We start from the raw sequence: 15373 nt of genomic DNA on the forward strand, positions 1-15373 counted from the left end.
AACCATGAATAGAAAAGGGGAGGCCATGAGGGATTCTCTGTGACTTTCGGAAATCCTAGTCAAGCCGGATGTGATGGCTCCACACCTGTCAGTCTGGAGGCCAAAGCATCACCAGGTCTGAGCCATATAGTGAATTCTTAGGCCGGATTGGGCTGCAAAGTAAAACTATGTCTTAAAAGCCACCAAAACTTGAATAAGCAAGGCCTTAAATTTAAAATTAGGGCCTTCGAGTTAAAATAAAAAGAATGCAAGTCAATACTGGAAGAGGTAAATCATTTCGCGGGGCACGAAGTTAATAGTTAACCAGATAATGAGGCCAGCACCTCATGCCATATGTTAAACTGGTCCAATTAGGTAGTGCTAAGCTTATAACTATCAGGCACTCTTGCTGAAGTGCAAGAAAGGCTCCGTGCGGACCACAGGGGTCAGCCGCAGGTCTGTGGCCTCCCTCTGTGGAACACCATTAGGGGGATTCGCACTAGTGCAAACTGGAGGGCTTCTGTTTGCTTCTTTTCTTTAGCTATCCTTGATTTATCATTGTATTATTTATTTTACGGTTAAACTATAAACCTAAGTTGCATCACCGGATTTCTGCCCCAAGAGACCTCCTCCCTGCAGACTTGATGGCGTTTTGCCCTTGGGCATCAGCGGCCATTCTGGGGCCAAGAGACACCACGGGGAACGGCGCGAGTGTGACAGGTAAACTCAGAGGGCTGGGGGCAGGTTTGAGGAAGGGCGCCCCAGGACCAGCCTGGCTTTGCTCCAGGGCAAGCCAACTGCACAGGAGCCTGGAGTGAGGCCTCCCTCATCCTGCCCACACAGCAGGGCCCACTGGCCCAGGCAGTCTCTCCTTGTCCTGCTGTCTTGCACCGTCCTATGCTGTCCCTCACCTTTCCATATTGTCACAGTCCTCTGTCTGCCCCGCAGCGGCTCGCACGCCCTGCTCCTCACTGCCGCTCCATCCCTTATTGTCCTTAGCCAGGCTCTCACCGACCTCGGGTTTCAGTTCCATACCATCCGATTGCTGTACCCAGGTGGCCTTACTGCCTCCGCCATCCCCTCCTCCCCCGCTGTCCCTTACTGTCTTCAGGATAATGCTGTCCCTCACAGCCCCTCAGTTTTCTGCCCTCTTTCCCAGATCTTACTTTCTTCATGGTCCCCCTCCTCCATCCTTGGGTGTACTGCCCTGTCATCCTTCACTGTCCCTCGCCATCACCCCCAGCCTCTCGTTGTTCCTCACTGTCCCCCTCCGTTCTTCATGGCTCTCCTCGCCGTGCCTCGACCCTACCCATCCCAAGCTTTATTCCCTTCCCTCCCCCGACCCCCACCCCCTATCCCCTGGGCTTCCTCCGCTACGGAGCATCTCAGCGCCACTTCCCTCCCCGGGGCTGGAAACAGGGCTGCTCATGGCCTTCTGAGGGGAAAAAAAGAAATCGATGACCTTGGGGCTCGCCAGCTCACACTGCAGCCGCCCATTCAGAAGCGTCCCCTCAGGAGACGAGGCCACGGGCGCCGCGCGGCCCGGCGGGCCCCAAGCGTACACTTTAGGTGGCGGCGTCGCCCCTTTAAGCGGCCCGCCTCCCGGATTGGCTGCGCGGGGGGAGGCGGGGCAGGGAGAGTGACGTCACGCGGCGCCCTCACCCTTTATATCAGGGCGGCGGCCGCGGCGGCGGCGGCGGCGGAGTGCGAGGCCGGGAGCGCGGTCTGAGTGGAGTGCGAGCGGGCGGGCGAGCGAGCGAGCACAGGGAAGCCTACGAGCGAGCGGAGAAGAGAGAGAAAGAGCGAGAAGGAGGGCGAGAGAGCTGCGAGGCGCCTGCGCGATGTTCGGGCCCCTGAGCCCGTGGCGCTGAGCCAACCGGGGCGGACATGCGCGGGAGGGCGCCGCGGGGCCCCGCTCCCCTGGGGTAAGGGGCCTGGCGGGCGTCGGGGGGAGCCGCGGGGGCGCGGAGGGCGGGCGAGCGGCCGGGCCGGGGACGGCGGCTGCGCGGCTTCCCTGGGAAGTGCGCGGGATGAGCAGGGGCGCGCGAGGAGCCACGGGCCGCGGGCGCCCTCGGCTTCCCGCCGGGGCCATGCACCCGCGCGCGCACGACACGTCTCCTCCGCTGGGGCTCCCGAGCGGCGGCCGGGGAGATGCGCCTGGGCTGTGTGTGTGTGTGTGTGTGTGTGTCTCCCGCCCCCCTCCATCTTCCCCTTCACCCCGCGCACCCGACAGTCCGACCCAGAAAGCTTCAGAGAGAAGCTGTTGCGGGCTCGGAGATTGCTAGTCCCTGGTTGGTACCAGTTTTGGGTCTCGGTGGGACTCGGCGACGAAGGTCACTGCCTGTTTGATTTCTTTTTTTTTTTTTTAATTCATTTGAGTTGTTCCGTGGCCTTTTCCTTTCTTCGCCTTAAACGGCTTAAGTGTTACGGAAGGAATGAGACCGCAGACCGAACTGTTCAAACGCAAAGGCTCCTTGGCAGTCTCGTGTATTATAGGTATATCGTTATCTTTGTTCAAATTAACCGTGATTGGTGGTGTGGACGGGTGCTTCGTCGGTCTTTATTGGGATTTCGTCATTGCTTGAAAGAAACCAGTCTCTTACCTGATAAAAATGTGAATAGATTGTTAGTCATAAACTTAAGTGTAGTAAGACTAGAGACTGTAGCTTTAAAAGAGATGTGACGGGAGGTACACCTGCAACACAGGTAGGGCAGGACTGGTTTCCAGGCAACTGTCAGAGGTGAAGAAAGGTGAGGTATAAATTGCCTTTTTTTTTTTTTTTTTTTTTTTAGACCTCCTTGAAAAAAAGAAGGGTTCTAAAGTTTTAAACTTCCTTAAATCTATACAGGTGCCATGGATATGAAACATCTGAGTTGAGTGTGTCTACTCTTGCCTTTTAGAGACCTTTTCTTAAAACATGTATGCAATTATGGAATTTTAACAGATTTCAATTAAGTAGAGACCAAAGATAATCTAAATACCTATATCAGCAAAAGAGCAGATTTTATAAAGACAAAATTAGCAAGCTGGTTTCCTACTAACCTGTCAAGTAGGGTAGATTAGTCCTTTTCTGGCTATTAGCAGGTTTGAGAGGAAATAGATGAAGATTTTTTAACAGGGACTGAACACTATTTGTCATTGTCTTCACTAACTCTCACCTGTGTCCTGGTGAATGTTTGTAATAAGTGCTAAAAGTCTTGAACTGCAAATCTGTATCTTGGCAAATAAATTAGATGGTAGACTCCTTAAGGCCAGGAACTGCCTTGAACAGCTTTTATTTTACACAGCCTTGCACATAGTCGATGCTGATAAATAAATGCAGGAAAGCGTGTTTTACGTTTTAAGGGTCAACCTGATTGGCCCAGGCACTGGGTAGGTTTGGAAAGAAAATCTCTTGTGCCTTTATAATGGCTGCTATGAACTGTCTGAATTACTCATAATTTTTTTTCAAGATAGAAATTTTTTTAATGAGTGGCATTTCCTACTTTGCGTTCACAATAAATACTAGTGAGACTTTTGTGTGTCTTGATCATGTGGTAGGTTTGTTTGTTTTGTTTTGTTTTTTATGAAACTGACCCTTTTATTGTTGTTTCTCTGAAGTTACGTTAGATAATGCTGCCCTTCTGCTCAGACTAATAGTAGCTTTTAAACACGAGTCCCCTAAGTGACAGGTGCAGCCCAGCAGGTTGCTTTAGAAAGGCCAGCAGAGAAGGGGAAAGGTGGTGCCCAGGGTCATTCCTGGAACCTGAATGTCACTGGCTTCCTCTACCAGGGAAGCAACTACGTGCTTAATCTCTGTAAGTATGAACTGGTACCTCATCCTTGGTATGCACATAGCATCCTTTTGGGGTGTTTGGCCATGCTTTATGAAAGCTAATGAACTCACTAGGTTAAACACAACTCAATTGTGGTATTCTGGCATTATTAGCACAGTTTAAACTGGATCAATGTGGATAAAACTGGTGAACTTCAGGGTCTAAATATAAATTACCAGTGTAGCAGAATTGGTGTTAAGAAAAAAAGTGTGGGATTCAAACTTTAAAAGGTGAGGTTGGAATCCTCACTGGTATTTTAGTCCATTTCTTTGTACTATAAAATGGGGGTGGAAGTATTTCAAAATGGCTAATTTTCCAGGCCTCCATGAATATAGCTTTAAAATCTGGAATTAATAGTTCTTTTCAGTTTGGAAATAGGATAGTAAGGAATAGAAGTTACTGTTCAAAAGCTCTTATTTACAGGCCGGGCGTGGTAGCGCACGCCTTTAATCCCAGCACTCGGGAGGCAGAGGCAGAGGCAGGTGGATGAGTTCGAGTCCAGGACAGCTAAGGCTATACAGAGAAACCTGTCTTGAAAAAAACAAAAAACAACAACCCAAAAAAGCTCTTATTCACAACCTGTAGCTAAAAGGAAACTTCCTTGGTTATAGATTCTTACTCCACATGGAAGGTTCTTTCCCACCCTCATTTCTTGGTTGTCTCTTCTCTGTTCTTTAAGAAATCAGTTCTTAGTGCAGTGGTGCTGGTGGTGACGGATGCCTTTAATCCCAGCATTTCGAGGCAGAGGCAGGCATGTCTCTCTGAGATCAAAGCCAGCCTGGTCTACAGAAGGAGTTCAGGTCAGCAAGGGCTACAAAGAGAAACCCTGTCTGGGGAAAAAAGAAAAAAGGAAATAAAATCTGAAAGTCACCTGTCTAGTGAGGCCTCCCCTGCACCTGTGTAAATAAGGTCTCTGCCTCTCATGTTGTAGTTGTGCCCTGCTCACTTCCTGAGAGTTAACACCACTCCCCCATTCAATGGTCTCATCAGGTGCAGCTAGTTCCGTCTAGCCCAGAAGGAGCAATCAGTGTGTATTTGTGAAAATAACTAACATTTGCTCTCTAAGAATTTCACCTGAAGAAAGTTGGATTCCAGTACCCGTGTTTGCAGTTAGTTAGCTTGTAGGCCTTAAGCATCCCTCCTTATTATAGCATCGTTTTAGGTAGGCAAGAATGCTAAAGAAACAAGGTTGCTGCCTGAAATGACACCAGAGGAAGGAGTCGTGGTGAAAGTACAGTGAGGAAAATGCTGACTTGGTTACAGTGCAGAGTAGCCAGGCATCCTTTCTGCTCAGAGCAAGTGGAGATTATAACCCCTGCCTATCCGTAGAGCAGTGTTGTGGGGATCGTTGAGATGGTTTATAAGAAGTGCTTTGTAATTTGTAGAGCGCTTTACAGACAGAAGAATTCTACTACTGGATTCCAGGTTTTATGATAGAGCCACGTTATAATGGTATCATTGGGATCCATGCTATGAGAGTATGTAAAGGAAGTCACTTGGATATATATGTAGTAGCCTTTTTACAAGTAAAGACAAAGCTGTGTCACAGCACATACCGTGTGTAGCAGACTCCATTGTGGTGGTAATCATTACAATTGGCTGTAGGTTAATTTATACCTGGATCCGCCCATTTTAGGCATCTAGGCCAAGAGTATAATTGATCACTTTTTAGCAGGGAAATGTGAGGAACTGAAATGAGGGCTTGTGTAGGCTGCAGGCTACCCAAGGAAAAACCATTATTACCAGATAGAATTCCCTCCAGAAATGTCCCTGCCTCATCCCCTCATCCACAGAAGTCAAGCACGCATCTACGGAAGCCTGGGAGACCAGAAGAGAGGCCGTGGTATGGTCAGCAGCCTGAACTGTGAAGCCAGGCTTCCTGGATTTAGCTTCCCTTACTGTGGCTCACCAGGTCTGTGTAGGATCAAGTTTCAGAAGCTCCTAAGCTGTGATTGAGAGCAGGGTTCATATCCCACCCACCCTACAGGGTTGTTACGGGGACAGAGCATTGCAGAAGCTCCCACAGGGTCGTTTAGCGTCAGTTACCATCACCGCCTGCATTAGCGTTAACAATCTGGAGCGGCCCATTGGGTTATTTAAATGCTTGTTAAATAAACTTGAAGTTTTAAAGACTCATTTCCCATCATTAGACATTGTGCTCATTGTCGTTAAGATTACAACAGAGTCCACAAATCTTTCACAGGGACAATGTATTGCACATGTCAGAAAGAGATCATCTTCCTGTGTGTGCTTGCCTGTGTTTGTGTTGATGGTTGTGCTCTGTAGGAAAAGTACCAAGGACAAAGCAGCACATTGCTGCAGCCCTGCCTGTAACTGTATCACCTTCAAGTCCTGAGGGACAAACTGAGTCACAAGACTGTTGATACGGTAGTTGAACTAATGGGGTTTTCACTAGCTTGCTATTTCTTAAAATACTTAGCTAGGGGTTTTCTGAATTAGAAGAAGTTCTGTCATTTTTATTTTGACAGTCTGGAGATAAATTATTTTCCTTGTTACCTCCATTTTTACCACCTGCAAGCAGGCCAGTAAGTATGGGGCACTTTTAAGGTCCTCTAAAGAATGGAGCTGAAAGCACACAAACCTTCATTTTCTTTTTGTTTTTCTTTTCTTTTCTTTCTTTTTTTGTTTGTTTGTTTCTTTTTGTTTTCCGAGACAGGGTTTCTTTGTGTAGCCTTGGCTGCCCTGGACTCTCTTTATAGACCAGGCTGGCCTCGAACTCACAGAGATCCGCCTGCCTCTGCCTCCCGAGCGCTGGGATTAAAGGTGTGCGTCACCACGCCTGGCCCCAAATCTTGATTTTCATTTCGTCCTTTTGAACAGCTTTGTAACCCTTGCTGCAGCTGTCACATTTTCCCTAACTGCATGAGTGCTGTAGCTGCATTTTACTGTAGAAGTCAATCATACATCTAATATAAAGGCATTTGCTGTTTCATGGTGAGCACATACAAAGAAGGCTTCTCTCTCTCTCTCTCTCTCTCTCTCTCTCTCTCTCTCCCCCCCCCTCTCCCTCCCTCCCTCCCTCCCCCTCCCCCCTCCCCCCTCCCCCCCTCTCGATTTTTCGAGACAGGGTTTCTCCGTATAGCCCTGGCTATCCTGGAGCTTTGTAGACCAGGATGGCCTTGAACTCTGAGATCCGTCTGCCTCTGCCTCTGCCTCCCCGAATGCTGGGATTAGGGGTGCGCACCACTGCACTGAGCTCAAACAAGTTTTCTAAACTTTCCTTTCTTTCCCTATCCCCAAATCAGCTTTGAAAATGAAATCTGAAAAAAAAAAAAAATTGAATTTGCTCTTAAAATATCTGTTTGCTTTGGGTAAATACATGCAGGTTACACTTCCTGAGTTATTCAGTGAAGTAAATAGTCTCTGCTACCTTTAGCAGTTTGTTGCCTTCCTAACTACTTGCACAACCAGGAAGACACATGTTCACCATTTACAGCCAAAATGTGTAAAGCAGTGACTAGAAGTATGACATATTCATGACTTAGCTCCTCCTGTGCAGCTGCAGTAATGCTGGGCATGCAGGGAAATGCTAAGGAATTCTTCTCAGATTAATAAAAGTCAAAAAAAAAAAAAAAAAAAAAAAGAGCAGAGAAAGTGGTATATTTGAGGAAGATCAAAAGCCATGAAATGTGTCATGTTTAATCAGTTTCTTTTGATAAGCTGTGTCGTTAAATTGTGTCTTCCCTGGTCATGGAAGTAGTTAGGTGGGTAATTGTTAAATGTAGCTGAAAAGACCACTTATCACTCTGAATAAACAGAAATCAGGTTCTAGAACCAGACTGAAAGAAGGAAGTTACATCACTCTCTTAAATGAGGAAGCACTGGGCAGAACTGGATGAGTTGTAAGACAAAAATGTGCCCCTCCTCCTCTCATGGATTGCTCCTGAGGTGTATTAATGAGATCTCGTGGCAAGGTGAGCATATCTAGGTTACTGCCTTAAGGTAGCCTGGCTTTGTGTGTTAGTTAAAGCAGTTTCCAAGCAAATATTTTCAAGATAAAGGCATGTAAGTTCACCTTAGAAAGTGTGTGCAGTGTGCTATTGGTATAATGTGTTTTTTTTTTTTTAAATAGAAAATAACCTTAAAGTAACAACAAAAACAAGGTAGATGGATTACAACCCCAAAGGAATAGTGTGTAAGAAAAGGTAATTTGTTTTTACTGCTTTAAGCATATAGTAACAAGCCATGTAGAAAGCTGTGCTGCGGTCATTGATGCTTTAAGCTTAGTCCCTGCACACTGTCCACTGTGAATCTGGGAAGTGATTTGGGATATTCTAAACGTGTGAGCTTGTTAGTGGCCACTCTTGTCACTGTAGTACATGCAAAGTTGATCCCTAACACGTTTTTGCCTTTCCCCTTAGCTTTTCTCTTTAATCTGGGGAAATCTCCTGTAATTACATTTTAAAACATGAGATGACAATTTTCTCAGTGTTCACTTACTATTTATTAGAAGTAAACATGCCAGGATCTACAGGTAGAAAATGCTAGGCACTGGTCCTGCATTTAGAGGGTAGGAGGGAATCCCGGCCACAACACAATCTGGAACAGAGAGACACGGCTCTGGCTTTTAATAAAAGGAGGGGCTTGTTGAGGGAGGACAGCAGGAGCAGAGCTAGCCATAAAGCTTAGGAGAACCACTGGAGCTGAAAGGGCAGCGTTGTTGAGGTCTTTTGTGCCAGGAAGGAGCTCTCAGAGGCCTTGACAGCTTCTTTTTGGGGTGGCAGTTGAATATTGATCTGACCCTGTTGGTTAAAGTATGGTTTACATATATTCAGATTGGAGGTCAGTTGGAGCCAGTGGGGGGGGGGGGGAGGAAGAGTGTAGAAATTGTGTGCAGAGGTTGGCAGTTGAATATTGATCTTAACTCAGGCTCACAGTGGTTCCTCAGGAAGTGTGGCCCTCCTAGATCAAAAAGGGGTTGGGGGTGAGGTGAGAGAGAGAGAGATTGACTTTGTAGCCTGTGGGATACCAGAAGCCCATCCAAGTGGAAAAAATGATCACCAGACAGTAAGAAATGCAAAGTGGAAGCCAGGCTACACTTTCCTATTTAGGAACTGTCTGTGGAGTTGAAGCCATAGAAGTGAATTTAAAGATGAGAGCAAAATCTTTAAATTAAGGGGAAAACTGGTGCTGCTAACAGAAATGAGGCGTTGGTGTTGAAATGCATTCTGGTTCATGAAGAGCACTAAAATTGTTTCATGGCTGTGTAAGTTGTTACTTGGTTCTGGCCTATACTGCGCTACCTGCATCAACACTCACTTTACTGTTCTTGGCTTTCCTAACAGTACCATCCTGGATACTGATAGCCATTCCTAAGTGTATCTTTGCATTTATTTTCTTCATAATTTTACAGTTATAAAGACTTGGATAAAATTTAAAACACTACAGCATTAGTCAAATTTCACTTGCGCAAAATGTGTTGCTTTATTATACATTTGACTGGATTGATTTCTCTGGCCCCACCAAGATTATACAACCTGAATACTAGTTTTGGGTTTTGGGTTGTTGTTGTTGTTGTTGTTGTTGTTGTTGTTGTTGTTGTTGTTTAAATGAAGTAGAAGACTTTCAGGTAGTTTTCTAACGTAACTTTAATTTAAAATCTGGAGAAAAGAGTGTGTGTGTGTGTGTGTGTGTGTGTGTGTGTGTGTGTGTGTGTGTGTGTGTCTAAGTCTAAACCTTAAACCTGTGGCATGTTGCTCTTTTGGGTTTTACAGCCTGAAGTTATTTTCCAAAAGATGAGAACACAGCAGTTATATTGCCTTCCTGGCTTCTGCCATGCAAGCAAGTAGGAAGTTCAGATAGTTTCATAACATGGCCCATTCACAATTCCCCATTGAAATGTAGAGGCAGGTCACCTTCTATGAATACACAAAGACACTATTGTGATCAGAAGTGAGCTGGCTTACTGAACACAATTCTTTTTATACTAAAAAAATTTTTTTCCTTAAGAAAGCTAACAAGTAGGTGATGGAAACAATGAATAAAAAAATAACTTTTTCTAGAACATAAAAATAATTTTAAATGACCACTGAGATGTAAGTTTAGGACTCCAAGGCAACTTGAGCAGAGGCGATGGTTACACAATCATTCTGTGGAAAGCCAAGATGTAGACGGCCCTGGGAGGCTGACACAGTCCTTACTAGTAGTACTTGCTGGTCTGCCGGCAGGTGGGGGCTGGGCCTCGCAAATCCCCCGCAGCATTGTCCTGTAATCAGGAGGAACCATCTTCAAACGTGTGCTTTCAAACTACTTAAACACCACATTCTTCCTCCCATCTTGCCTTTCATTTTCATATTACCACAGATCTCTTCCCTGTAGTCTCTCAGTGTTTGTGAATGTTTTGAAAAGCCTTGATAAACCCTGGCTAAGCACACACAGGGAGAGGCTAGCCCTTTTTAAAATCTGTTTTTTAAATTATAACTTGATGGTAAATAACATATTTGTTCACTTCAGTAATTTGAAAACCAGGACTCAAACGATCTCCCAATGATGAGATTTCTTAAGTGACAGATTATTCTGTCATATATCTTTTTTGTTTTGTTTTTTTGTTTTCTCAGACAGGGTTTCTCTGTGTAGCCTTGGCTGTTCTGGACACATTTGTAGACCAGGCTGGCCTTGAACTTATATATCTTTGAGAGACTGGTTTAAAAAAAAATAAAGTATGACTCTTTGAAATAATATTGTAAGCCTATCACAAAATAACTGCCTCATGTATTAAAACAGCTGGCTTTGTAAACATCTATTGGGTGTTTTTTTAGATCATTAGTTTAAAAAAAAATAAGAACCCCTATGCCTTCCATATAGTTTACCTTTAGTGACTAACAAATGTTCACTTTCTGAGCTGAGTCCCTGTGATTAACAGGTACTTAGGACCCACAGCCACTTGTTCTGAAGTCCCAGGTTATTAGGCCTGAGATTTGTAAATAATAGATGTTTAGTTGCTGATCAATTTAATAACAAAAATGAACCATCTGTGTAGCCCCTCCAGCCAGCAAATTTGTCCTAGTCCCACGCTCAGTCAGCACTTGGTAGGTATGCAGACATTTAATGGCAGAGTGGTGTAGACCATATGTATGGAGATCTCAAAGGGGGCTGTGTTCTGGGCAGCAGATATGTAGCACCCTGCTGTCTAAAGGCTTACTAAGTGCACAGGACAGCTGAAGACGTCAGCGTTGGTGCTTTTTATTATCCGCAAAGTATTGAATCATTAAAAAAAAAAAAAAAAACAACAAAAAACAAAAAAGTAAAATTAGAATGAGTGCACGGGGACTCCAGATCTGTAAAGTTAAGGAACTGCCAGTTTAAGAAAAATGTGTTCTGCCTTTGTAACCCATGCCTTACAGGGAAGGAGGACATGAGTTACTGGGTATTTCACAAAGAGGAATGCAAAGAATGTCCCTTAAGTTTGTCTTTGAAAGGGAGGAAGCTATCCAAAGCTGACACTGAAGCTAGCAATCTTGCAGAACTTGATTTTTACAAGATATTAGAAATTACTCTCCTTATATATGACTATGTCTTTCTTGAGCAAGTAATAACTGGAGAATTGTCTTCTGACCATGTTAGGCTGTGGGGCAGGTAGGTTCCGCGCTGGAGAATCTCCTGAATGGGGCTAGTGAGGGACAGCTCTGCCTGGGAAGCATTGTACTTTTTAAAATTACTGGGTTTTTTGGTTTGTTTGTTTTGGGTGGGGGTTGGGGGTTCAGTGAAGGTAAGGCAGGCCTTGCTATGTAGTCCAAGCTGGTCTTGAACCTATCACCCTCCCACCTCAGCCTCCTAGGTGCTGGGAGTGCAGCCATGTGCCACTGTGCCTGGCTTGGGAACCTGAGTGAGAACCACTGTGCTCCCTTCCTGATACAGCCATGCCATACAAGGTCGGGTTAGTGGGCCGGAGGGAGGTTTGTGTGCTTTGGAAAGCAGTTGTGATTTGTTGTGCAACTGGTAAGCTCTGTAGCAAGAATTGGCTTTTCTGGCAATGGATTCTTTCTCATTCTGTGAAAAATGTTTCCAGTGTCAGGTTAGTATTTACAAAAACAAAAATTATTTGAGTATTCTTGTGAGAAGAATTAGAAAGTCTACAACTGGGCTGGAGAGATGGCTCGACAGTTAAGAGCACTGTCTGCTCTTCCAAAGGACCCAGGTTCAATTCCCAGCACCCACATGGCAGCTCACAACTGTGTGTAGCTCCATTTCCAAGGGATCTCATATCAATGCACCAAATAAACTAAATACATTGTGTTTAAAATAGTCTACAACCAATTTTCCCATTTCTCCCATCTCTAATTATGCTACAATATAGAAGTCCTTATATTTGAATTAGGTTGTTGATTCTCTCATTTCTTCTTGATTTCCCCAGGCAATGAAAGCTACTGGTTGACTTAAAAAACCCTTGGGCTTCACAAATCTGAAGACTTCCCAGAATAAGGCACAATGTCAACAGCAGGAGTTGCTGCTCAGGACATTCGAGTCCCATTGAAAGCTGGATTTCTACATAATGGCCAAGCCCTGGGGAGTGTGAGGACCTGCTGGGGCAGTCGCAGGGAGTTTGAAAAGTAAGTCAAGAGTGTTCAGTGTTCATCCTCGATGCTACAGTGACAGGGGACGCGAGTGTACCTGCTCATGACCGACATGATTTCCTTTGCTTTCAGCAACTTCTTAAATATTGATCCGATAACCATGGCCTACAGTCTGAACTCGCCTGCTCAGGAGCATCTAACCACTGTTGGTAAGTACAAATCTGTGGGGTTTGTCCTGTCCTCAAGCAGGTCTCTTACTGGAGGAAACCTAAGTAGTTTGCAACAATAGTCTGACACCTAGTGGCCCCAGATGCCAAAGCTAGCTCTTTCCTATCCTTTACTACCTATATCCAAGCCACTGATCCCTAAAGAGAGCTGTGGAAATGTGATTTCTCTAAATCAAGACTTAATTTGCTCAGAGGTACGATGCAGACTTAACTCGAACAACCTTGGGCAGTGTCTGCCTCGTGTATTACTGGCCCCGAGTGCACACTTGAAAGCAATAGGTGCGAGTAGTACACATGGTAATCAGATTTAGAAATCTGTGCAGTTATTTTAATTTGAACATTATGTCCCTTAGATTTTTGTCAAGAGCTTCTTATCAGATGGTCATGTTGCAAGTGAGTCCATTCGTTCAATCATGATCTGCTGGCAGGAAGGACCTCACCTCACCTTATCTCATTCATGCCTGGCATACCTTGTGTTGTCGCACGTCTTAAGTGGCAAGCCTGGTGTAGCACGGTGCTCATGTAAATTATACACTGTTCATCTTCTGTGAATTTTGCACACGTCACAAAACTTGCCTGGGATGTGTGGGTGTCTGCCGAGCACATGTCCAAGGGAGATGGCAGAGATAATTTGTCTTTGAAGCAGATCACGTGTGTTCCCCTACTCTGGCTCTAATTATACCTGTGGTGGCTGCATGGGTGTCCTCAGGATTACACCAGTCAGGTGTTTCCATGGCTTGGGCAAAGAACTGGAGCTCCGGCCCTGGCGTCCTCACAGGGTGAAGGGCAGGGACAGTGGGGCTGACCTTCATGAGCATCGCTTGTTGTTTCAGGATGTGCTTCGCGCTCTGCTCCAGTGAGCGGCCACTTCTTTGCAGAATATGGTCCGTCTCCAAAGTCAAGCTTGCCCCCTCTGATTATCTCCCCGAGTGAAAGCTCGGGACAGCGTGAAGAGGATCAAGTTATGTGTGGTTTTAAGAAACTCTCAGTGAATGGGGTCTGTACTTCCACACCTCCGCTTACACCCATAAAGGGCTGCCCTTCCCCGCTCCCCTGTGCAGCCCTGTGTGATCGGGGCTCTCGGCCGCTCCCACCACTGCCCATCTCTGAAGACCTATTTCTGGATGAGGCCGACTGTGAGGTAGAATTTCTGACCAGCTCAGACACAGACTTCCTTTTAGAAGACTGTGCACCTTCAGATTTCAGATACGATGTTCCAGGCAGGCGAAGCTTCCGTGGCTGTGGACAGATCAACTATGCGTATTTTGACACCCCGACCGTTTCTGTGGCAGATCTCAGCTGTGCGTCTGACCTGAGCAGAGTTGCTCCAGATCCGACTCCTCCCCCACCTCAAAGCCATCGCAGACTAAGGAGGTCTCACTCGGGACCAGCGGGGTCGTTCAACAAGCCAGCCATCCGGATATCCAGCTACACACACAGAGCTTCTCCCAGCTCGGATGAAGACAAGCCTGAGGTCCCTCCCAGGGTTCCTATACCTCCTAGGCCAGCAAAGCCGGATTACAGAAGGTGGTCAGCCGAAGTGACCTCCAGCACGTACAGTGATGAAGACCGGCCTCCCAAAGTCCCCCCGAGAGAACCTCTGTCCCGGAGTAACTCCCGTACCCCAAGTCCTAAAAGCCTTCCATCTTACCTCAATGGGGTCATGCCCCCAACACAGAGCTTTGCCCCTGACCCCAAGTATGTCAGCAGCAAAGCCCTGCAGAGACAGAGCAGCGAAGGGTCTGCCAGCAAGGCTCCTTGCATCCTGCCCATTATTGAAAATGGGAAGAAAGTTAGTTCAACGCATTATTATCTACTACCTGAGAGACCACCGTACCTAGACAAATATGAAAAGTATTTTAGGGAAGCAGAAGAAACAAGCCCAAGCACCCAAATTCAGCCATTACCTGCTGCCTGTGGTATGGCCTCTGCCGCAGAAAAGTTAGCCTCCAAAATGAAAATGGATGTGGGTAGTCACGTGAAACGCAAACACTCTTCCTACGTGGTTTCTCCGTAAACATGGAGGTCATGGTTCAGCAGAAGTTACATGGAATGGATGGCTCCCAGTTTTCCAGTTTGAGGCTCACAGAACAATGTCAGGTTGCAAGAAGAAGTTGGTGGACTCCGCCTTAATGAGAAAGGCTTGGAGCAGCTCTGAGGTGCTGTCACGCTGGAGTCCTGACTTACCAGCGTAGGAGAAAAAAGTCTATAAAGTGCTAGAGGGGAGGGAAGAATGGGGAGACTTTAACATTTGACTACACTATATACCTATGTATAAACGTGCGGTGTAACCATAGACCATAGCTGCAGGATAACCAATTAGTCATATCTTAGAGTAATATATATTCAGAATAATTAAAAACAAGCTGGAGGGACAGCTCCTGATAGTGTGAAAATTGAGCAAATGGAAGAAAGCAGAATTGTTAGATCAAATTATAAATTTGTTTAAAGCTTCCTGGCACTCGGGCCTGCTCTGCAGTTTGTTTTCTCCCCCTTCCCCACCAGCAGTCTTCTCCACACAGGACAGGGCATGTTCTTCACCAGGCCTGGGCCGTCTTGTTGAATCACTCTGTACTTCCAGCTCTGGGGTTTTGTCTTGTTGAGAAGGACAGCAGTTTCTGGCAATGTTATCACCAGTGTGTGTCTCATATCCTGAAAATTGACAGAATTGGTGAATAGCTTTTCCATACTATTCCTGCTTTTCCCATCCACTGACATGGCCCTGTTGTAGCAAGAGGCTTGCAAGAGAGCGATGGCCACCAGGGTTCAGAATGCGAGTTTTATAGATTACTGCAGCGATTAGCTATGTGGTTGAGA

General features: G+C 45.9%; 1 protein-coding gene across 2 annotated transcripts; it reads left to right on the forward strand.

The window, feature by feature from the left end:
- The first annotated feature begins 440 nt into the window (after positions 1-440).
- On the forward strand, positions 441-14762 carry Errfi1 (ERBB receptor feedback inhibitor 1). Of its 2 annotated transcripts, none has more exons than XM_051171122.1 (4): positions 441-699; positions 12170-12365; positions 12462-12538; positions 13390-14762. In XM_051171122.1, the coding sequence occupies exons 2-4, from the start codon at positions 12244-12246 to the stop codon at positions 14571-14573; spliced, it is 1383 nt and encodes a 460-aa protein (XP_051027079.1). In that variant the 5' UTR covers positions 441-699; positions 12170-12243; the 3' UTR covers positions 14574-14762. The 2 variants fall into 2 exon arrangements, with proteins under 2 accessions (XP_051027079.1, XP_051027078.1); XM_051171121.1 differs by lacking the exon at positions 441-699 and adding an exon at positions 1739-1904.
- Positions 14763-15373: the final 611 nt, after the last annotated feature.

Source organism: Acomys russatus, chromosome 29, assembly GCF_903995435.1.
Source record: "Acomys russatus chromosome 29, mAcoRus1.1, whole genome shotgun sequence".
NCBI classification, from domain to species: domain Eukaryota; kingdom Metazoa; phylum Chordata; class Mammalia; order Rodentia; family Muridae; genus Acomys; species Acomys russatus.